General features: G+C 43.2%; 1 protein-coding gene across 2 annotated transcripts in view; it reads left to right on the forward strand.

The window, feature by feature from the left end:
- Positions 1-24,850, forward strand: part of CSMD2 (CUB and Sushi multiple domains 2) — a 302,970-nt gene that overhangs the window by 60,967 nt on the left and 217,153 nt on the right. For both annotated transcript variants that reach the window (XM_075773922.1, XM_075773923.1), the window contains exons 4-5: positions 16,843-17,037; positions 23,701-23,908. In XM_075773922.1, coding sequence (XP_075630037.1) covers positions 16,843-17,037; positions 23,701-23,908 — 403 coding nt within the window. The remainder of the gene's footprint in view (positions 1-16,842; positions 17,038-23,700; positions 23,909-24,850) is intronic.

Here is a 24,850-nt window from a genome sequence, read left to right on the forward strand (position 1 = left end):
TCCGGATCAGAGATGATTCAGTGTTCGGGACTGCGTTCAGGGAGTCTCGGAGTGTGTAACCGATGCTGAAAGTGCGAATTGGTTCTTTTCCCAAGTATTGGAAATGGCAAGGTGAAATGCTCTTTAAAGAAGGGGAAGAATCAGGAGGAGGAGGGAGTGTCATCAGTTTGTCATTATTCTGATTATTATGGGCTGATGTGTCTGGAGATGGAATGGCTGGAGCATTATCTGAGTTGCTCTGGTTTTTCTCAGCAGCTTCTTCTCAGGTGGGGAAGGTCACTATGGCTTTATGCTCTTGAGTCTTCCTTCTAAACCCTGTCCTGTTATTAGAGAGGAAAACCAATGATTATTCAAGCACAGAAAGGCTCAGTGGTTTTATTATTATTCATAAGAATAGGGCCTGTCAATCAGTAATCCCTGAAATGTAGAGCTAAATAAATATGACCTGGCTTGCTTTCACCTTGTGGAAGTACTAATAGATGTGACCCGTGTTTCTTCGTAGCTGTGCTCTACCAAGCCTTGGAAAGTGCATCCTTTCTCTAGGTGACAGTAAAGCCTGGCATACAATAACAGGCAATTCAACAATTAAAAACAACATGGAAAAACTAAAATACTACAGATCAAAATATTTAGGGAAAATTATTCAACCTGTTTAATTTACTGGATAAGTCTGGTCAGTGAGAAATAGTTTTGGTGGAAAAGTGAAAAACAGAAAATGGTACAATTTGATGTAAACAGTCTGCCCTCCCTGATTCTATATGGAAAACTGCAACAGGCTCCAATTTGTTCCTGAAAATTGGCTTTTACACATTCTCTTTTGTACTGGGAGTATTTAATCCCTAATGATTGTCTAGTAATTCTGCATTTTTACTGCAAAAACTTTAATTACTTAACGGTGCTTAATTATTAGATATGTTGGTCTGATATGACCAACCCCCCCTTGAAAGGACTGAAACTGAACCTCTCAAGAGAATTAAGTTCTAATATAAAGTATCATGCCTATTTTGTCCAGGCTTTGTGGAGAAAGCTTAAGTGACGTTGGTACCAAATGTCCTCGCACAGAAACACCTTTTTCTGAGAACTGCCCAGTGTGAAGTTACAGGCACATCTCTCTGCATCCCGAACCTTTTAACCTCAAATTCCTGGCTATCCAGTTAGCTCTCAGTAAAGAGGATGCTTTTGGAAAACACTTTTTTTTTCCTGGGCAGTGAACATAATTATGCCAACTGTAGCTGGTCAAAATGGATGATTTCAGTTGAAGCTCCTGGTTTGCATCATCGCCGTAATGTGCTGTATAAACTTCATTATAAGAGAAATCATTTAGTTTGTAAGAGTTAAGTGTATGACCTTTTAATTTATGCAATAGATGGAAAGTAAAATGTGTGTTACTTACGAAATTTATGTCCTTAAGCGTAGATTTTCATTAGCTGTGTCTGAGTATCCCTGTCATAAAATTAATCATGTTGGGTTTAGATTGGTTTCCGAAACACGTGAGGAATGCAGTTCTGCCCTGTGTGTGTGGACTAACAATTTTTTAACCCAGTATTTCAACTAAATTTAATAGGGATTAAGTGGTGTAAAAGATAATTCATGTCCTGTGAGTTTTACATTAAAAACAAAGCACGCAACCAAAACACGGCAGCCATGACCAGTTTGGAGAGATGAAGCTTTTCTAGCTTAAAGAGCAGTAAAATAGACTGTCAGCATCTGAAAGCTCAGCTTCATGTGATGCTACCCTGAGGTTTGACGATCAGAGGAGATAAGAAACCACCTCTGCTTTTTAAATAAAAAAGAAAAAAACCCCGAACACGCAGAAATCATCTTTCCGATTATTTGATCTTTCTCATTTGTTCATCAGCTTCATCCAGTCCTTAACACACAGACTTGTCTGGTGCTTTGCCTTGAGGGATAGCAAATGCCGTACTTGTGTGCCAGCAGACGTGGAGTGGAAACAATCACGAAGCGGATGCACGCACGTGCGGCCCCTCGACTATTGACCAGTGCGCTCGGGGAGCGCTCGTGGTGGGCACAGCCTGCGGCAGCCTCACCCACGCAGTTATAAGCAGTCTGAGAGGTGTTTTTTTTTTTTCTACATTTAGCTCACACCAAAGCAAAGGAGTTGTAGAAGGACAGATAACATCTTGAACGTGCTTTCTGTGAGGTCATCTGCTTGCTTTGATCAGCTCATAGATGTTATTTCCTTTGGGCTGACACAGCTGCAAGAGTCACTTGATTATTCTTGTTATTTGCATGAAAATTATAACTAGTTACTTGATAAAGTCACGGCGACTGCTTTCTGCCCTCAGGGCAGCGCTGTGCTGTGCTTTATCTTGGAAATTTCACAGTGCGAGATCTCATCTGTAAGGATGTAACTGAGCAGTTGCTCTTACTCCTCTTTGCTTCTCGCACCGGAGTCTTCCTCCCACCCTGGCCACAGCTGGTTGACAGACCAGGTCTTTAAAATACCTTTCCCTCAAAGGTAACTCGTTCTGTTTTCGTACACTGTGGGGCCACTTGTTCTGATGTGACTGTCAGGGGTTTGTCCTGGTTAGGAGGAGTCTCGCGGCTACAGTGAGAGGTGACGTCTGACTGCGCTTTGGCCCGGCTCAATGGGGAGTCAGGTGCTGAGCGTGCACCCAGGAGGATGCGCCGAACTTCTCCTCTGTTCCTTTTCAGTGCTGGGTTGGCGTTTTTTCCCCCAGAGGTTCTAGCTTTTTCTTTCTAATCTTTCAGCTCGTTTGAAGGCTGAAACAGTTTCGTGCACGACTTGCACCAAGGTTAATAAAGGAATTTACAATTTTAGCTACGAGAAGTGTTTTGTCACACTGGTGTAAATTCATATGTTTCTTTCTTCTCTGCTGGGTCAGATCTTCATGTCCAGGTATTTCTGTGTTGGGAAATACTGACTCCAGATGACAAATCACATGCCATTATTATATTTCAGACTGGGAAAAAATATGAGCTCATTCATTCAAAATAGATCTTTCTGCCAAAGAGATATAAATACGCATTACTTCTTCAATATTGTGGCCTCCATTCTTGATAATAAGCAATTGAGAATGGAGGGTGGGGAATTTGGCAGTTCTGTCGTTACTTCCATAAACAGCAGGGATGGGATGGCTGGATATTTTCAGCTTAGCACAAAAGCAGAAGAAAAGAAAGAGGGTGAGTATAAAAAGCATAAAAACATGGGTTCCAACTAATCCATTAGAACTTATTGCTGCAAGAAGTGGCTAGTTTCTGAGCATTTTTCCTTGTTATTTCTGTCAGATGGTTTTTAAGATGCTTTCAAATGCTTATTTATGTACTATGTAGCATTTGAAATAAACTAGTATACTTCTCCCCTTCCAGGATTCATAATTTTCCTCTGTGCTGTGTTAGAGATGCATGTGTGAAAATGGGATCTACTTGTTTGATGAAGAAGAAAATTTGCAGGAATACTTTATTTTTTACTCTTGCTTTTCTTTCCATTTGTGGTTAGCTTCCCACTCTAAGGTGAGAGGTTTTACCTGGCTGCATGTTCGGTTGCTGACCATCTGTAGTCCAAGATGTGACCGTCTGTCCATTTATCTTCTGAATGTGGGAACATCTCGTGGTTCAGCCTTCTCCTGACCCTTCTATGCTTTTTAGACTGCTAGCTTTTTTTGCTCAGCCTGAGCACTCACTGCTGGAGCTTTCTTTTCAGTGCTGTGTCATTAAATTCCATGAATTTTCACCTCCTGCAGACTAATCACTTCAGTGCCCGTGCTTCTTACATCTTGGCTAGAGCTCAGAAATGTCTGAGACTGAGCATTTGGAATGATCCTGTATTTTAATAGAATAGATCCTGTAGTTTGGCATCAAGTGAATTGTGATTTTATATTAAAAATTACATAAGCCCCACTCGCTGCTAAGAAAAACAGCACAAGAGTTTCCATAGTCTTAATGGAAGTGACATAAAGGTGATTCCAAAATTATCTTGTAGGTCTCTAGAAAAGAGAGCAGTGTGTTCTACATGCTCTGTCAGAAATTGTCGTATGTACGTTTTTTAGAGTGTCCCAGGCAGAGATCCGGCTCTGGCTTTCCTGAAATTAATCTTCCAGCCATTTTGTTACGTTTTTTCAATTCTGTAAACTAAGACAGAGGATGCTAATTAAACCTTTATGCTAATTAAAATTTCTTACAATCATTGATCTCACTTTTATCCTGTTCCTCCCACGCAACCTCTCATCCTATAAAATTAGACCAGCCTTGCAGGAACATACAGTGGGAGGAAAATGAGTTTGTGCTAGCATATTTCATATAGTAATCTCATTAGCAGTTGTGCTCTGTTGTGAATACATGACCGAGTTGTCTGTACGTGCTCGCTTGATGCGTTGATCCTGAACCATCTTCCAGCATCTTCATCTGTTCCTGTTTTCGTGGTGGCGTGTGCGTGTCCTCCTGAGCTGGTAGCCACCGGTGGCTGGCAGGTAAGAAAGGTAGTGGAGACAAAAACTTAACGGAAGTTAGGTTTCTTGTTCCAGACATGTAATTTTGTATGAGCAGATTCTCAGTGGGCAAACCAGCTGTAAATTTTATATTTTACAGAAAAATCTATGTTACTGAAAGTGCATTGGACCAAAGCGCAACAAAGCCTGGTGCAACTTGTGTGTACGGAAATGATAGCCATTAATTCTCCCTGGGGATGTTTGTTTCGGGCTACAGTGCTGAAAGTAGACGAGTGTCTTGGATAAAAGGAGGACTATCACGATCTTTTGTTTAGAAATGAAATTAAAAGGAAAACTTTATTATACACTTTTTCCAGTTGTATTTATTCTTTAGAGACTGTAGGTTGCAGTGAAAGCATACAGGCTGTGCTACCCCCTAAACAGATCTATTTTTATGGCATTTCTGGCATGAGTGAAGAATCCATTATCAGAAATCCCATGAGAATTAATTCTAAATAGAGTTCCAGCCTGGCTGACCAGTCCCCTGAGCTGCAGGTAATGCCTAAATGATGCTTTGAACATATAAAACATTACATAAATGCCACATGTTGTTAAGCTTTCTGTTAGGTCTCTGTACTGTGGAATAGATCCAATTTCACTCGAGCCTCGGGTGGTTTTCCAATGCTAGGAAACTTTGTCACAGCTGAAATTCTACCGGACAACAGCCTGTTATCCTTGTGAGAGCAAAACTGACTGCTTGGTGTTGGGCCAAGCCCAGCTGAGGCTCCTTGTTCTTGTTCCACATCTCTGGTGAGCTCCATAGCGGGACCAGCGGGAGCCGCTTTGTCCTCAGGGGAGTTTTGGGGGGTGGTGAAAGGAGCCGAGGCAAAAATTGTGAATTGAGTGAGGTTTGAAGCCTTTGATCAAGAGAATAGATTTTCTGGTTGGAGGTGAAGATCTGGTAGAACTTAGTTTATCTGGTGGAAATAATCCTTTTTGGAAGAATTTGGGTACAGTGAGTTAGAAAGGAGAGGGGGTTATTGGGTGAAAGTGCTTGGCCAGCCTGTGGAGCAAAAACTGTTCAGAACTAAGAGCATTAACTTGCCCTTGGAAGGTGAAAAATCGAGGTGGGATGGCATTGAATGGCAGGTGTAATCCTGTAACTGGGAAGGTGTGTTTATCCCTGCTTGTGAAATGCGTTTTTTCCTATATTCTTCAGTTGTTAATCCATGCGTAGGGCTCTGTCAGTAACAAAACACGTAACAATGAGACCTGGGATGTATTGGGGCTATCACGGGCTGTAAACCTTCTTGCTCCAGGGACTGCCTCTCCCAAATACCTGGGTTCGTAAGGAGAGAGATGCATCTCTTGCCTCTGTGGGAGTTGTAGGAGAACAGCAGTTTCTTTCTGGTCTCTAGTGTGTGATGTTGGTTTCCTCCTCACTTGTGGCACAACAACTTCCCGTATTTCAGTAAAACCTTTCAGCGTTTACAGAAGCAGGTGGGTGGATATCTTTAAACATCACTAAAAGTTTTCCAGTTACTCTGCCGTAAGTGATGGGAGGTGTGCGGTGCAGCAGCTCTCTTGTGGTCACAGCAATGTGGAGTTTCTCATTTCAAGACCGTTTACAAGATGCTGAAGCTGTCTGGAAGGCCTCAGTGTTGCGGCGTACAAATCTGCACTTAAAAGATGCTGTGGCGGAGGCTAACAAAGGCGTTTGCAGTGGGGAGTTCATTACTGAAAAGATACTTCTATAACTTTCTCCCTTCTTTGTAGGATACCTGTAACTTTTACAAAGGAAATCATACCCTGAATGTCTTTTAGGATGTCAGCAGGAGCCGGGACTGAGAAACGGCTGTAATCCTGTATCTGTGGCAGTTGAGTCCAGCAGTTGCTTTGTGCTTTGTAAGAACGGGAAAGTTTAATCTGCAACTAAAGTAGCCTTTTTCTCCTGCTGCTCTCATCTTTAGCTTGCGTAAGCCACGGCCTGCTGTGCTGCTTTGGAATTTATTTAATAGCTCAGTTGTTTGGACATGATTAAAAATATAATGAATGGAATGAAGCAGTAATAAGATGAACATCTCATAAAGGGTTTTAGTCTAAAAATACCTGTTTCGGTTCAACTAGTACAGTGAAGACTGGTGGCAGTCACAGAGGAGTCCGGTGCATGAATTCTTACAAGCTTTAGTGAGCTGCTGCTGAGTATGAGGCTTATGTGTCACCTTCCCTAGTTTATCTCTTACAATGGGCCCTATTTTTTTCCACTCAAGCGTTGCTTTGGCTTCCTAGCGTTTCCCCTCTGAGTGCCTGATGCGTAGCTCCAGAGAAAAGAGGCTTTACTTTTTTTTTAGATTGAATTGCATGTCAGATAGGTGCTGTGTAAATTCTTCTTTCCAATACGAGCATTTGAAGGGGTTGAACTTCCATGCTTTGCCTGGATGTGCTTTGGCTGTTTGAAGGGTTTGAGAGCCCAGGACTGTTTAGATTAAGATTTAGTGTTTTCTTAATAGAAAATGTTCAAGGCGTAAACTGATAGTCACAGAAGCTGAGTATTAGTCTCTTCTGTGGTAGACAGGTTAAGGGAACTGTCTGTAATAAACAGATTTTGTTCCTGTCTGCAGCAGAGAATGCGGGGGTGGGTGGGTGAACGCGTCTGCTTCCCACGCTCCCCACCTGAAGTTAAAGTAGGGTTCGCATCTGCGCCCTTGGAGAGGGTAGACTTGTGTTGCATGTACACAGTGTAATTAAAGTAGCAGGGAAAAATGGAAGTGGAAGAAATAATTTTTGAGCTGTTTCATGTTAAATGCTCAGTGAAGTGCACCTTTTTTCCTCCTTGTTATTTGCATGTGGGAACCTAACATGATGTTTTTGTGGTTACGTTTGAATTTTCAATGTGATCTTTCTGAGTTGTATTACCAATGCCAAAACATTGAGCTTAAATTTCACATCACTGATATTAAAGCAACACATAGGTTTGCCCCATGTAGCACAAGTGCTGGTTCTGAGGTTTTCAGGCATCTTCTTTTCTAGGTTCAGTCCCAGTCCTTTCTCTTTCCATTCATGGGCTCTGAGTGTCCTTTTAAAGTAAATCTTGTATCCTGTTTCCATGACAATATTTATACAATAGATGCCTTTCTTGTAGCACATATATATGGATCTTTCATTTGTATCAGCTCTTTGCATCAATATTTAGGGTCTCCTTGAAGTATGTGGACAATCATACTATTCTAGATAGAACTTAAATGAGTATTTCTGGATAGATACAGGTCTAGCTTTTGAGTAAACCTTCATGTTGTCTTGTGTGGGGAGAGAAGAGTGAACAAGGTGGATTTTTTTTTTCCCATTTTGCTGATGAGTAAAATGGGAGGACAGGAACACTCATTGTGTGGTAGGTGGTGTCTCCAGGTTTCCCTCTGTCCCCCATCTTGTTTTCTTCAACTAGAAGACGGGGTTTGTTTGGGAGAACTGAAGCTGTGTGCTCATGCTACTGGTTGCAGTAACAGCTATCACATTTTTCAATCTATGCAGGGTGGCCAGCAGCCACTCTAGCTGTAGCAGTGCTGAGTGTGTGGCTGGACATTTCTCCCTCCCTCTCGAATGCATCTGTCAGTGCGAAGGTCTCGGAAGCAGATGTTAGTAATCTGAACCGCAGGCTGCAAGGGTCCCCATAGTGCCTGTCTTGCAACTGGCCCGGCAGTGTCAGAGACATACAGTGCAGCTCAGCCGTGCCTTGTCTCGGAAGTGCACGGAATTACACCCATGTGCTCCGAAGTGACAGGCAAGTCACCTTCCAACTTGAATTCAAGATGTTTACTTCAAGTGACTAGTCTTTATATCAAAGAAAAACTCCCTTGAACGCAGTGCGTGGTTAGTTGTTAATGTGCTACGGTTCTGTACGTGCATGGCGGTGGTTCTGTAATGAGCGGATGGATCTGGAAACGGTAATGTTCTCCTGTTCGCAGTAGCAGAGGGCTACTAGCAGGAGGGCTCTGCTGCAGATTCCTCCTCAAAGCAGGAGTGCTGACCAACACCCCATCACGGCATCTGTGCTTTTTGTTTTTGTTTAGCTGCATCGTGAAAATCGCCAAGGACAGTGATTCTGCAGGATCTCTGGGAAGCCTGTTAGCAGGCTGTTGTACTTCCCTTCTACTGAACGATGTTTTTTGACATAGACAAACTATTGAAATATCAAGCTGTGAATTTTTCTTTGGCTGTTGCTTTTTTTTTTTAATCAGTCTTATGGACATTTCCCCTTTCACCTTCTCTGCCTACCTTAACCTTAGTTTGCATAAATGTCATCTTAATGTGTGTTAAATAGGTTGGGATGTATGAACAAAAACATAGGGCGGGTCTCAGCACCCAGATCCACAACGTCTACCTTTGAGTTACAGACAAGGATTTGAAATCAGAGTAAGCTCCTTGAAATGAGAATAAGCTCTTGCTTCTGAAAATATTCAGGTGCTGAGGAGATCCCATGTGGGGCTAAAAACTTGTTCTCTGAGATGAGTGCATGTTATTGCATAGCTTGCAAAATTACGCTTGTGGCAAATTTTGCAAGATAGGCACCTGTGAATTTAGGAACCAGGACAGAGCCCTAGGCATGTTTTTATGGCGTAATTAGATCTCTTTAGCTTTGTTTTCAGTGAAGAGGATAAAATTACCTTCTAGATTTTTTTGATCAGTTATGACCGCAAATTAATAATGCATCTCTAGTGCTGGAAGCAGAAGACTACCTAATTGCTACGGCAGCTCAGCGGACTCTTTCGTGGCACCATCCTTGATACCCATTTGCTTTCTGGTTATTGATACGAGGTGTCTGCACTGGGAGCTCAGCGTTCCTGGTTGCTTTTACTATTGACCATTCTACTCAATGGTATAATATTTCACCTTTCCTGTCCTCAAGGACATTTCTTTCTTTCTAACGTCTAATCCAATTTCCCCACAAACTGTGATATCACTGAATAGTTGTGGTGTTGCTCTGTAGGTTTGATGTCCCAGTTAGTTATGCCAACAGTATTGGCCATTATGTGGTATTGAGTAGCCAAGCTTCCTAAAGGAGATACAGAAAAGATAACTGTAAGAGGGACTAAATTAGAAGGAATAAATTATGCAGGCAGTTGAGAAATGAAAACAAACTAGGTTTTCCATACTTATTTGTGGGGGTGAGCCAGATTTTATGTAGTTTGAGTGGAAGCCGAAGGAACTGGAAGCTGTGAACTATGGGAGTTTCTGGCCCCGCTTCTGAGGAAATGGGTTACTCTTGGTTTAACCTCAGTGTAGTTGTGAGCTAACTCAGTCCATCATGTGTGGGTGATCCCCAGCTGCCCCTCCAAAGGCTTCTGAAAGCCAGGAGCGATGAGGGGTAGGAAAGATGTGTGGAGGCTACTAGAAGAAAGAACATCGAGCTGCCCTGTGAGCTGGTGCGAGCGGAGACTCGGCAGGTCGGTGTGTTTGGGCACATGGATCACACAGTGCTGTAGGTGAGACCTGGGGAGCACCAACATCGCGGGGCTCCTGGCTGGGGCTGCTCCTGCCCTGCGCTCTGGTACCTGCTGCTTCCAGAGAAGTGGCTGAAAAAACTAGGAATGATATGTTGTGGTGGGTACCTTTCCTCTGCTGTGAAATATTTATTAAAACAGATGTAGTTGGCTACAATTTCTGTTTCTGGGTAATCGGCCAATAGCTAGAGAAGATCAATAAGCAGATAAACAATGTGGCCTCTAAAGTTGGAACTGGCTTTTTTTAACAGAACAAAGAGCGTTCCCTGTCCAGGGACACTCTCCAGCAAAATGCAGAGCGGATCAACACTGGCACCCAGTGTCTAGATAGAATCAGTTCAAATCTGGGTTTCCAAATCTGACACCCTTTTTTCACGCTGATGCCTTGGCTTTCAGTCTTGATGTGCACAATGGAGTGAGGTGCTTAATCTGATATGGCAGCTGAACTCTCTGGGGCTGCAGTTTTAATTCTGCTTTCGTTTGGTTCCTGCAGTTGTCTTCTGGTGCTGATAACCACTGCAGTATTGCTTTTCTTGGCTTGTCTTTTATTTTACAAAAAGATGCAGGTCTTTGATATTCCCTTGGAATGGTTAACCTTAGTTCAGGGAGGAAGAGAGAAAACAAATGTAAAACCACCCTCCTCCCTAGGGAAGTTTCTTCAAGTTACTCTGCAGCTGTTAAATGCCAGTTCAATGAAACCTTTAAACATACACTTAAATCCATTCCTGCTAAGCAAAACACTTAACTACACACTTTACATTAAGCTTGTGTTCAAGTGTCGTTGCACTGAAAAGCAGCAGGACTACAGCACGTTCAGAAAGATAAGCACGTTCTCAAGTGCCTTGCTGATTAGGCTCCTGATGCAGGAGAGCATCCCAGGTTGGGATGGCGTGCGAGGACCGCTGGTTCTGGAAACTAAGCATCTGCCAGCATGATGTTGTTCTTCAGGGCCCGGCAAAAGATTTCTGTAGCCAGGCTTCAGTATCTGTATCTTCATTCTAGCCAGGCTTCCTCTGTGCTCAGCAAGTAATGACATTTATTTGAAAGTATAAATAATGAGTGGCATAAAGTCCTAGATGTTAAGGATCCTTGCTCACCACGTCTCTGAAGATACGTGGGGTTGTTTGTTACTGTGTCTCCCATGATCTTGCTGCTTCCATGTTTTGAATCTTTTGCTATTTCTGTAGTGGGATGACCAAATCTAAAGTAATCCTCTCTCAGCTTGCATGGTGCTCTTGGAAGTTGCACTGAAGTTCCTGTAGCATGTTCCAAGAAGGTAAATTGAAAACTGAAAATTAATTTCCAAAAAAGCCCTAGAACTGCTACCACAAAGAAGATGGATGATGAACCATTCTGGTCTGTTATTATCCAAAAGTAACTGTCCAGCTGGTTTTTAGTGAACAAAGAAATATTAGAGGGGAAAAAATAGTTTCCATTTAGCTTTATCTCTGTTGGCTGTACTGGAAATGAATCATGACATAAAAAAGGATAAAATGAAATGAAAAAGATACCATTTATTTCCTTTTCTGTAGCACACACTGGACACTTATTCTGAAGGTTAAAACTCTTCTGAACTAGAACAGATTGCACTAAAACACTACTGAAAGGTATTAGGGAGCCGTCAGAGCATCTCTGTGGTACTTGGCCCAATAGTTATGGACGAAGAGGGAGAGGAAATGGATCTGTGTGGATCTCCCCCTCCTGTGGAGTTCACCTTTGTGCTGGCCAAAGGTGCACTGGCCATGTTGTGCACAGGCGTTTCCGTTAATTTTTGAAGCTGTGATGGAAATCTTAGAGATACTCTCTTTAAAGAGTGTTTCTCTCCTTGGATTTCTAGGAAGGTGACAAATCTCGTGCAGATTGTCTTCTGAGTGAAGTACGCTCTGCTGAGCCTGGATCTCTAGCAGAAGAGCCCTTTCTGTTGGCTCCCTTGGATGTGTGTTGACTTCTAACCCCCACTAGATTCAGAAAGTGTAGGAGAATGGAAAGAACGGTTGAAAAAGCGTAGTGGAGATTAATTTGGAGATGTGTGCAGTGATGACTGAGCCAAGAAGTTTAGGTCAATGGTTTTGTTGTTTTGCTTGGTCTACGTAGCATCCTTTTGTTGGGTTTTATAAATTATTCCTGCTGTAATAACTGTATTCAGGAGCCATAAGCGCCTGCTCTGGCATGGCTTGCTTGCTTTCTTTTCTTTTTTATTAGGAATGAAAGTTGGTTGGGAATGAGGAGATAATGTATAGCCTCATATCATAAAAGTTGCACTCCTTGATAAGATTTCAAGGTTAGAACAATGATAGCATTGAAATATCTGTCGTAAACTACTGTAGATAATTCAAGCAGTAAAATAGCTTCTTTTAGCTATGTAAATAGGGTAATAGACTGGAATGCAGTCTCTAGATGTATTAAATGTTGGGGTTATTTTATATTCAAACAATATAAACAGAGAAAATGGAGCTGAAGATTAATTTGAATAGGAAGCAGGGAAGATTTCTCTTCAGAATGGTGAGCAAGCTAGGGATGGATTTGAGTTTTTGTTGAAAGTACCTGAATTGGTAAAGTTACTCCAATGTATCAGTGTGATCAGCAAGAAGAGAAACGTCTCCCTGCTTTCTTTTTTTGCCCTTTTTTTTTTTTTCTCCTGACAAAAAGAGCTATGGGGTTTTAGGAAGGGTTGATGTAATTAGGCTGAATGCGTTTTGATGGTGGGATGCTGTCCAAGGATGCGTTGAGTCACATCTAATGACTTAAAAACTACTAATTAATTTCGAATGAACTGGAACAAGGAGACATGGCTTGACAAGTACTAGGTTTTGAAAGCTGCTGATTTTGAAAACTTGCAGTGTAGTGATCCTGGGCAAGGGAATGAGAAAAGTTAGGAACAGCCTGGTGAGCCTGTTGGAAAGGGCAGAAAGAAATGGGGGTAAAAATTAAAGTCAGTAAAAGGTATGAAGCTTCTGATGCAGAACAGCAATTCTGGTAGCTCTTTAGCAGCTCACAGGGATGGATGCTAGAAGTGTCTCAAATGTGTTTTCTTCTTGTCCAATTTGTTCAGTTCACTTTCAAGCAACACACTATGAAATCTGTGGTACACCTCTGGTCTTGTACTAATAGATTTGAATATAAAATTTACGAAGAGTAGCTCCATGAGGGAAATGAATGTTTGTTGCTCCATAAAAGCTACGTAGCACGAAAGATCTTGGATGATGCTCCCAAGGTAAGATGAAGGGTGGGAGATAAATCAGTGGAGCATTTGTGGATTCCAAAGGATGGGACAAAAGGAGCCCAAACTGAAAGGCAGGAGAAAACAGAAAAGGAGGGAGAATTTGGAGCAGAAGGAAGTTAAGTTGGGCAGAGGTTGGTCTTGTGCTTTTTGCAGGTTTCTTTTTGAAGAACAAGTGGATTTGAAGGATAGGTTGAAAACTGCGAGGAGTGGGAGAGTTCTAGGTTTTGGTGGGTTTATTCCTGGCGGATGTTTTCCATGTCCTGAAAAAGTCCCTGCTGAAACGGTGACATTTCTGCCTTACTCTCAGATCATCCTATCTCCTGATACCTCTTAAGCCAGTTGTAGCTGTAGTTCTCACCTAACCTCCTCTCCAGAGATCAATTAATGGTCTGGTTCTATTTGTGTCTGCGCTGGCAATTAACACCATGATTATGGTTCCTCTGCTGTGGCATCTTAGGAGGTGGGGTCTCCAGGGCAGCCCATCTGAATCGCCCTTGGGACAGCGATGTTTGAGGTATGTTGAGGAGCTCTCCAGGTGCAACTGCAATAGAACAATCCTATTTCCTTTCTTCTGTCATAAAATAAGATAACGGTTTGGCAGCTGTTCAAATCAAGACAAATAAAATAAACTGCTCTAAATTCATCATGGAAAAAACCACACTTAGCTACAAAATGACTAACAGGACCTTCTATTCATCTGTACAAATCTGGTCTGTGGCTGCATTCATTTCCATACAATCACTGGAAAATATTATGTTGATTGCTGGGAACAAAGCTTTTATGGGGAGGAAAAAAATCCATGCTGCTAATCTACAGTGGAATTGGTAAATGGGTAAGACAAAGCTTTAATAATATTATTCTGTGCGACATCTGATGTAAATAATACAGTTCTATTAATCTCTCAAGCAATCAGAGAGTCTGGCTGTTAGTGGCAGCCAAGTATGAGCAATAATATTATCTCTTCTCAGGAATGTCGGAGTAGAATCACAAATCCGTTGCTTGAGCGTGGTTGCCGCACCAGCTCAGGGAGTTGCACTGGGCAGTGAAACAAAGGCACGGACCTCCCGTGCACCCCTCGGGGGGGTTGCGAGGGCATCTCCGGACTCTGCACCCCGCGTGCTTGGGCTCCCACCCTGCAATCTGCTGCAGGGGTTTTGTCAAGCTGTGCTTTCTCAGGAAGCACGGATGTCGTGTCCTTTGACTCTTGCCCCTCCCTCTCCAGGGGAAGCTCGTGTTCAGGGGCTGACCAAATTCATCTTCTGAGCAAGTGCCTCAAGGGCATGACTGCGGCGGATCCTCATGCGGGCTTATGGCAAACCCGGCTCTGGGTGTAGCATCGGCCTCTTCGGAAGCAGCTCTTTGGTCCAGGAGGCAGCAATTTGAAGAAGTGTTTGTATTCTGCAGATGTGCATCAGTGTTTTCTTTTGTGGGGCTGGTGGTGTTTTGTTTTAAAAAATACAAAGTCAAGGCTCACCAATTCCTGCAGCAATCCCACTGGATCCAAGGCAATCAAGGAGTTAATGTTGCCTCCCCCAAAAAGCATGTGTGTGTCGTCTGTCCTGTAACAAGATTTTAGTTAAGGCAGCCACATGAAGAAGAATTTTTAAATGAGATCCTGTTTTTCAAGTATGATTTTAAGATACGATGCAGGTCAGGGTTGTCTGATTCTTCATGGCTCATTAAGTAGAGAGCAGCTAGTGTTAGAGATTGACTTTTAAAAATGATAGATTTTTATTTATAGCAAAGTTCTAGTCATTAATTTTAAAGGAAGGAAGCATAAAAGCAGGAATGGGTTCGGTTTTTTTTTTTTAAAAAGTGACATTGGTAATTTAATTAAATTAGGGTTTTGAGTATCATTACAGAAAATGAAACATTAGTTCTACACTGTTTTTCAACCCATCTGACATCTTCGATAGCATCCCCCTGCTTACAAAACCTGCATGGTCATTAATATTTCTATGTGAAAGTTGCTGCTGAACTTCTCAGCTCCGGGCGCTTTGTGGAAGGATGAAAATAGTATTTTGGGGGAGGGAACGAAAGGAGGGAATCTTGTCTGTTGGAGCTCGTACCTGGCCCCTGGTTGCTGCGTGGGCAGACTGGAGCCCAGCGCTGCGTCCCGGGGGGGGCTGGCTGGGCTCTTCTGGGGCCCTGGGAAAGGCGGCTGCTCCACCATGGGCGAGAGCCTGCGGTCACGGTGGGAAAAAGAACCTGAAGTGATGCAGGAGTCGAGCTGTATGTGCTGTTAAAATTAATCAAATGTAAGGTGGCAAGGTTGCCTTTAATCTGGAAGTGGGTTAGCTAGACAACAAGGTGGTCGGTCTGGATCCAGGAAGCCTAATCCTGTGTTCGTTACAGATTAGTCTTTGCCTTCCCTGGCTGTGAGGGATGCTGTCTGAGGGATGCTGTCTGTGTGTCCGCTGTCCGAGGGGCAGCCGGTGGGGAAATGCCGGGTCTGGGGCCAGAGCGGGATGTTTCAAATCCTGGTCCTAAAGCACTGTCCCATGGCAGGACAGCAAGGTAGGGTCTCCACATCACTTAGCGTTAGGGATTTAGGCTTTGTTTCACGTGTTTACACGCGGTTCTGGTTGTGTTTTATTCTGCTACATGCCGTGTATGCTAGCATATCATTTTCCTTTTAATCTCCCTCTTTTCCTTGGCAGAGCTGCAGACTAAACCTCCCTTTGCTCTGGTTTTGTGCATGCCCCTGACAAAACTGTTTCCAATGATAAACTATCACTCGGGTTTGAATGACCATGTTTTCCTTCCTCTCATGTTTCAGCCTTAATGAAAAGAACAATAATACAAGATGCCTGATTCAAATTTGATTAAGTCATTCTTGTCTTTTAGTTGTTTTCATTAGATTTTATTTTGGGCTCTAAAACCATGATTTGAGTGGATCTTTTTGGAGTGGCTGATGGGAACCAGTAGAGTGTTTTTTTTAAATTCTCTGAAACTGCTGTACAGAGGCATTGGTTAAGGCTTTACTAGCCTTTTAGTTGCAACTTTCCCATCTTGCATTAAAGTATCCCATACTCTTTCTGATGCAAGCTTTTGATGACTATACTTTGCCTTCAGCCGAGCCGGGCCCAATTGCATTTTTCAGGGTCCAGTTTGATGCATATGTGTGAAATCTCAATTAAACATACAGTGCAATGAAGTATAAAATCCTCGTGGGCTGAAATGTTGCTCTTTTTGTCTAAGCGATAGTTGCTAATTACAGGTTTTGCTGTCTTCTGCGTGGTTCCAAGGCATAACACAATTCTGCTTACGTTGCAGGGGGCTTCGAGGTGCCTGGTAAAGGTCTGTTGAAAAATTATTTCAAATAGGAATGTAATCTCTGGGTTCTAATCAATTGCAATCGTGATAAATGGATAGAACTGCAGGGAGGTGTGTAGGAAAGAGGAACGCTTTGTTTAGAAACTGGTAAAATGGGTCAGGAAAGAGTGGATCTTGTTTCTGACTCAGTTGCTTGGGGAATGATTTTTGTTTCCTTGTATAAATCTCGATAGAAATGGTACTTAAATGTTCACTCTAACTGGCCTAATGAATTCTGGTGCAGTTCAGGAAGATAAGTTTTGTGGTTATTTGCTCTTTACATTTTAAGTGATGCATTTGCTTTGGGATGAGCCTTCTCTCTGGGTTCTTCACTCTTCACCTGACAGCTCGGGTACACCACCGCCCTGTCCCTAACCAGAAGCACCTTTCTTTGCAGTTCTGCCAAGTCACACGTGCGGAAATCCAGGAAGGCTGCAGAATGGGATTCAGCAGGGGACAACGTTCAGCATCGGGGACAAAGTGAGATACAGCTGTAATCCAGGCTTCTTTTTGGAAGGACACGCGTTGCTCACATGCCATGCCAATTCAGAAAACAGTGCCTCCTGGGATTTTCCTCTCCCCTTCTGCAGAGGTAAAGTGCCCTCTCTTCATCTGGAACAAGCCACAGGGAAACAGGATTTAATGAGCTATTTGAGGTTGGGAAAAACTTCATGGACTGTAAGTTTGATTTGAAAGACTTGAAAACTAAACATGATGTAGTTAATATTGAGGTTCCTTTTTATTGGATTCCTTAAAGCTGCCAGGGTTTGGGTGAATAATGGGAAGGTTATGAAGTGCTCAAAGTATTCGAAGTGCTGCACAGCTACTTTAACTTCAATTTCTTTGTCTAAAGTGGGGTGGGGGGAAAGCAGGAGTATTATCCATAAGGTAACGCACCTACTCAAGACCACGCAGGTTTTCTAGATCAGACACTAGAAAATGAGACCGGATTTTCTGCTTTCTGCAATGGCAAGCTGCCTTCCCTCATGGCATGTTCCGCAGCGATTCTGGGGCTTTGCCTGTAAAGAAGCGTGTGTCTGTGCAGAGCGCTGTCGTGCTGCGGGTTGCTGGCAGTGGGGCTGGCAGCCTCGGACAGGGGATGCCACATGGGAGGTAAAATCTGGTGTGTGTTTGAAAGGCTGGCCAGCTTTCCTGCAACCCTTTTGGGGTAGGGAAACTTCGATTCCTTTATTTTACTTATTCTTAGCATAGAGAGCTTCTTGCTAATTCTCCAGGGCCACGAGGGACGAGAGAGTCTGTAAATATACAAGTGTCTGTGTTGTTCTACCAAAACAGTTGTTGCTGCTTTCAAGTCTTTTCCCCTCAATTCCTTGTGTACTTCAGCAGAGCATCTTATATTGATTCTTTTTATTGACTCTGCTTGTGCAATCAATCAGCAGTTCTAAGCTGTAGCATAAATCTTGAATTTAAAGTGAGCAAATATTGTTTGCTTGTTGTGTTTTTAATGCTTGCTTGAGTTACACAACAGTAATATGTGCTACTTAGTGTATTTTTTGTATGCTTACCTACTATTTTGGAGGCCAAGGGAGCATTATACCACTGAAGGAGAGGTTTGTATGGCCAGACTGACACTGGAGAGGGACAGCTATCATTTGCCAGTTTAGTATGATCAATTATGATTCTTCACTTTTCCTTCGAATTAGGACAGTCATTGTAACTTTTTTTTCCTCTAATTTCACTGGAAGCCTGGGCAGGAAAAACATTCACTGAGATTTGACCTTGAGAGGATGCAAAGCAATACCCTTTTTAGAAGAGAAAGAAATTGTCCACATCAATGGGCCAGTGTTTCCTCCTGGTCTGACAGCATTTCTCCAATAGTAGCCTTCCTCTGGAGGAAGGCAGTGTCTTCCCCTTGCCCTGCTATTACTCAGGTATTTCTGTCGTAGTCCCCAGTAAGGGAGGAATTAACTTCTGATTCCAACAGGGGTCCAAGTCATGAAACAGGAGGGTTGGCGTCACTGTAATTTTTGTGATCCCTGCTGCAGATGGAGCAAAAGAACATTTTTGTCTTGAACTGACAAACTTTTAACACCACCGTTTCAGTCTTGAATCCAGCAATGATGGTGGCATCTGATATACTTTGGATGGAGGAATATTCAGTTCTGTTCCCAGTGCTGTGTGAATTGCTCTGATGGCAGCAAAATACATGCTTTTTGAGGTGTGCTTGTGTAGCCATGTGCTTGCAGGTTCCTGCAGGTAGCCACTCCTTTTTGATAGGTTTTGTTCTGATCCTTCAAGACTTTAAGTAAAACTTCCAAGGCTTTTTTTGGAGGCAGGAACCAGAAATCTTCTCATGAAACACTTATATCTTTTTTTTCCAAGAGGTAGAAAGTAGCATAGCCAGTCTGCAAATCGACTTGCTGACTTTGAAAACCAGCTGCACTCCTGTCCCAGGTAGGTTTTCAGCAGTCAGATGTTCGTGCTTGGCTGATAAACTGGTGATACAGACTGCAGTTGTTGCAAGGGGCAGAAAGATTTGTGTACTGACAAACAGATTTGCACCTTCTTCTGCAGGGAAAATAATGTTTCTAAAGCTCTGGCCTGAAGAATATATATTTCCTTGAGAAAGAAAAGATCTTTGTGGCCTATGTAGCTTATAATTAATTCTATTAAAATTAGCTTACTAGTAATTGTCACCTGAAAGTTTGCTAAATGCATTTGTACGTATTCTTTTATTTTCCAACACAAGTTGGAGATGGGTCGTGCTGCTGGGTCAGGCTCTGACAAGCGGAGATGCAAGGTGCCCTGCACCAAGCGGGTGTTACAGTCTCGGGAGCCGCTGTCTTGGGAATAGACTTGTCTAATGTCAATGCAAAGGACAGTGCTCCGTCTGGGGACTCTGCCCTTTCCTTCTTCCCCTCCTCTCCAGTGTAATGGCAGAGGTATGAGACAGGGGTTGAAAACAGTGTTTCTACCATGCTAATCGATATCCTCTTCTGGTTTCTTTATGTTCTTTTCTTTGTGCTCGTCTTCCACTTTGTAACATCCTTTTCTATATATTTGTAGCCTTGTCTCTATTCCAGTCTTCATGCACTGAAATAATTGAGGATGCAAGGAAATTCATGGTAGAAAAGATAAGAAACAAAGGTGTTTGAGAAGTTGTGCCAGGACAGTAACACTTTGAAGGAGTGCTGTGGCTCAGCCCCTTTTTCTTCATAGGAGTTGTCTGCACTCCCTTTACCCAACTCTCAGTTTTGAAGTACAAGGCCTTTCTATAAAGGACGAGTGTAATCTCAATGAGAAAGGGGTGTAGGAAGGAATTCCAGATGCAGCAAGAGTGGCTTGGTGAAATGTCTTTGCAGAGCCAGTGAAAGTAGCTAGTGCTGCAGCTGGCTGGTGGTTTTGAAGGCACAGTTATATCAAAATTGATTCTTGGACTCTGAGCTAAAAGAGACTATAAATTCAGCCTGTGCAGGCTCTGCTCTGGTGAGTTATATTTCTTGCTTGCGTGGCAGGAAGGATTAAAACTGTGGTGATCTCATTCAGGGAGCACCAAAGCAGCAGCGAATGCCATCTCCACGCTGCTCTGCAAGGTAGGAGAGCACGGAGCTGGGTGGCAGCTCTGGCTGCGCGCAGGAGAAGCGTGGCTCTGCCTGGTAGACCGTGTGTAACTCAAAATTTGCCTTGAGGACTGAAAGTCCTCAGCGAGTCTGGGTCAGACTGTAAAACCTGGACTAAGCTGACGTTTATCCCGTCTCTATAACCTGTGTCAGAAATACCTGGAATGGTTTCCTTATTGCATCTTGTGTGCTTTTACACGCTTTCTGCGCAGTTGTTCTGTAGTCACAGACCGAAATGAGGCCCAGTACCTAATCTAAGTGGGGCCTTAAGCTGAGTCCTACAAGTCTAGCTGTACTCTTATCTTGACGGTTGGTGTGCTGGACACGCAACACCAGCAGGCTTGGAATGCTGTCTTCTCTTCTGCTGTAGCCAGGGAAGGATCAACCCTCACCTGGGTCACTTAATTTAGAATAAAACAGAGTGGCACATTTGAAAGCACCAAAAGAATATCTGGAAACACTTGAATCTGTTTTTGTAAAGCGCTTTTATGCATGCAGAGACAAGTGTTGCCCAGATTGTTTGCTGAATTTAAGTAGAACTGATAGGTTTATGATTCTGGTAGGCGGTTGAGTAAAAATTCAGTAAGCCAGCTGAAAAGTTGAGAGCATTTGAGAAGCTACATTTGCAGTGTATCAAATATGCATAATCTCATTAAAAGTGGTCTGTCTTACTACAACTCAAACAGCTGCTTAGACTGCACTGGGCCCAAAATAATTGAAGGGCTGTTCAAGAAGATTTTGGAAGATTGCAGAATATATTTTAACAAGAACAAACTCGACAAACTTAGGAAGTATGTATTAGAGGTAGATGGGAAAGGAATACATTTTCCATTAAATACCTTTTGCAATGAAATGTTTTCAAGGAAGTGAAATTAAAAACTCCCCTTTTAATTAAATAAGACAAAAAGCCAAAACCACCATACCTTTGGCTAACATTTTGGTTACTGTAAGTTAGCTTAGTCCTGTAAAAAAACCCAAAAAAGTCCCCTTGGTTAAGAATTCTAATATAGCATTGAGTCAAAATTCTTTTGCATATTTCTCCATCCCCTCCTGTGTTCCTTCTAGTACAAGAACAACGTTAATGTACCGGATCCAGTCAGACTTCCCAGACCCCAACAGGAAATGTGGCTGAGAACTTGCCTATCAGAATTGCTTCTTCCAGATCCTGGTTGCATTTGCCCCTGGGTGTGTGCGCTTGTGCTCTGTGTAGACCTGAGCCGCACGAATGCATGATAATAACGAGGAGCCAGTCTTTGCCCAGGAGCACCCGTGCCCTTGAACGAGGCGCTGGCGTGCAGAGCCTGGATTGCTGCAGGTGCCCGATGGTAGTTGTGTAGGACCTTAATTGCAAAGGTACTTGGACTGATTGCCCAGGGCCAATAGCAGCCAGGCAACGATAACGTTCAACACGTTGTGCTGGAGATATGCTTACCTCCAGAGGACAGCTATCCTAAGAATAAACTGCTTTTTCCAGATCCCTGTGCATTGCTGAAGCAGCTAACGACCTTCCTCCTGCTCTGCCTTGCTGCCAGGCCTGTGGTCTGAGAGTTCACTGCCTAAGAATGTTTTTTGCATCTCTTTTTCTAGCGTCTGCAGGGGCACTTATTCATGAGAAATTAAATTTGAACATGCCAGTAAACTGGTGAATTGTGCTTATCCTGTTTGGCTGGAATCCGTTCATCCTCTAAAGAAGCATTTTCATTCCGTCTGTCAGAGGGAGGCGTTTGGAAGTAGCCCTCTTACTTTTTGCACGGACCTTCTTCGGAGGTCCCACTGTGAATCTTGTGTATGATGTGTTCAAGTTTGAAGGATTTTCTGGTGCTTGGACTAATGAGGGATCTTTTAGCCTAAATTTATTGATGATCCTAGCTGCACTCCAGTGTCTGTGAATAACTTCAGTTCACTGACAATACGATGGCAGCAAACAGATAACTTTGGCTGTCGGAACCGAATACCAGGGAACGGAGCATTGAGTTGGGGTTTCAGTGGCCTTTTCCAGTCCTAGTTTTGGCTGTTGGAATGGCCCAGAAGCAGTTGCATCTTTGCCTACATGCCTGGTGGTTTTATCATGGTTTTTTCCTGCCTTTCCCGCTTGCTGTGAGCTCTGCGGTGATCGGAGATGTGCCATCCCCGTCTGAGCACAGAGGCAGCTCCAAAGGGCCCCGATCTGCGCTGGGGCTTAGACCAGTGTCACAGCCTGGGGCGGGGAGTTCTGGCTCAGTCGCTTGCCATCCATCACTGGGAAGCACGTGTCTGCCTGCGCCTTCCGCTTGTTGGGGTGGCTGCGCTGGGATAGCAGATGGCCTTGAGAAAGAAGTTGGCGTGTATGTTTGTCTGTCTTTGTCTTTCAAGTGTCAGGAGTTGGAGGCTGCAAGTTTCAGCCCTGCTGATAAAACCTGCTGTGATAGCACAAGCCCCAAATTCCTGAAAAAGGTGCAAAAGCTGAAGGATTCTCCTGAGCAGCCCTGTGGAGTTGCCCTGCCCTTTCTTTGGGTGCCCATGACCCAGTGCACTTAACGAATGTTCTCATCTGTGTTAAATTTCTGTTTGGAAGAGGATTTTTTAAATAGTTTGTAATGAAAAATAAGTGTTGATAATGTAAAGCCCCAAGCTCCTTGACTAAAGCATCTGTAATGCTGCTCTGTAATACATGTTGTAAAGTTAACAGGCTTTTCTTAGCAGCGTTCCCAAATAAATGCTGAGCTGGTGCTGTGTGTATGAGAGCAGTGAGCTGCCCTGATGCTAGTCAAATTAATTCTTGGTTTCCTTTATCTTCCTGCCCATGTTTTATTTAGATCCATCTCCTTTAATTGCTCTAATGGCTCCTGCTGATAAAGCTCAGGTTGTAAAAATGAAAGAACCTGCAGCAAACAAGAGATGCAGTATGTAATCAGGAAATGTCACTGCTAGATCTCTGAACAAGTGGTTAACTTTTTACTGCCATGATTTTGGTAACAGCATCCATTTCCTTAAGAAATCAGAGCGAACAAAGACGTGTAAGGCAGGTGTGTGGGATACTCCACTCCTTTTCTATTAGATTTCTATTAAATACAGTGCTTGTGCTCTAAGTCCGGTTGTCCGGACCCTCGGGGCTGTTTCTGTTGCTGGTGAAGGTGCTGAGCTGCGTGTGAGTTGGAAACCAGCCTCTCCCCGCTGCCATCGGGGAGTTTTCACATCTCTGTGAAACCCTTCTCAGTCACTGAATTCCTGGTGGGTTTCCTCCCGCTTTTCTGGCTACACGGATGGGAGGAGAGGTGCAGGAAACACCTCGGAGGATCCTAATCGGGAATAAGGGATGGAACGGAAAACTTGGGCAACAATATGTGAGGAAATAGCATCCTGACAGCGAGGCGCGTTAGGCTGAGAACTGTCTCCCCAGGGAAGTGGTAGCAGCTCTATCACTTGGGGTGTTTAAAATGAGACTAAACAAATCACTAGTAAGTGTACGGTGGGGAATAAGCTGGCACTCGCCAGGAGACACTGGCTGACCTAATAGGAGTTTGCATCCCTCAACGTCTTTGTCTCTTAGTAGTGTGTAGTAGAACACACACCGTCCCACCGCTGACAAAAGCACTGGGGCTTTTAAAGCTTTGCTTTGAATTTGGACTTAGTCTTTTCTGATGTACTGCTTTGTGCATTGCAGCATGATCTGATAACTTGCATTCTGTTTCCAGCTGATGATGCTTGCGGAGGGACTTTGCGGGGACAGAGCGGAATTATCTCAAGCCCTCATTTTCCCTTGGAGTACGGCAATAACGCAGACTGCACATGGACTATTCTCGCTGAACCTGGAGACACTATTGCTCTGGTTTTCATGGATTTTCAGCTGGAAGATGGATATGATGTTTTAGAAGTTGCTGGAACAGAGGGATCTTCGCTCTGGTAGGTTACTACTGGCCATACTTCGTGTTGTGCCTGCTGATGATTTGTGTGCACAGATCCAGACTCTGTAGGATGTCTGGAGTGAACGGAGTCTGTGCCTGAAGGAGAGTGGTTCCTGGTTATTCCCAGTCGCAGGCTGTAGCTGCCACCTTCTAATGAAACTCCCTGGGATGCTTTTTATTTGCTTGGTAAACTTTGCAGTGACTACTGTTTACTTTAAATGATAGTCTCTGCAATAAGGTTTTATAGTGCTGCTGATTAGAAGAAATAAAGAATTTAAAACAAAAACAAACCACTAAACCCAACACTTCAAAACCCAGGAAACTGCTCAAACATTGTCACGCTCTAACCTTGGTTTTTGCTAAATTGTTTTCTGATTATTGCTAAATACATTGCTGACAAGTTGACTTTACTGTTAATGAACTTTTGGCAAATGTTTCTACAGATCAGTTTGTCCTTTAGACAGGAGGCTGTGTATAGAATTTCAATACCCCTCTCATCCCATTGTTGCTGGAGCAATGCCTTCAAATATTGCTTTTACCTATAATAAATGCCACGCTGATTTTTTCCCAATATACATGAGCTACCCAAATGATCAGTGCTGTGAAGTCTGAAGTGAGGGCTTGCAGAAGGAATTTGGCATGTTGCTTATGTGTTTATAGCAAAGGACAACTCTGCCTCTAGTTAATTTAGATGCTGTGATTGCACTCACCAAACAGTTAAATGTCCTAACTAGCAGCAAATGGAAGGGAGTAGTCTTAAACCCGACATCCCTCTGGAAGGGAAGAATTAAGTGTTTGAAATAATTAGGTGTTGCCTGGGATTATCAGCAGGAAGTTAAATTACGATTATTTATGAGGATTCTGTCGCAGCCACAAATAACATTCATTTAAGTAATTTATACTTGCCTGGCAATTATGGGGGAATAGGATTTGAATGTTT

Source organism: Balearica regulorum, chromosome 22 (genome assembly GCF_011004875.1).
Source record: "Balearica regulorum gibbericeps isolate bBalReg1 chromosome 22, bBalReg1.pri, whole genome shotgun sequence".
NCBI classification, from domain to species: domain Eukaryota; kingdom Metazoa; phylum Chordata; class Aves; order Gruiformes; family Gruidae; genus Balearica; species Balearica regulorum.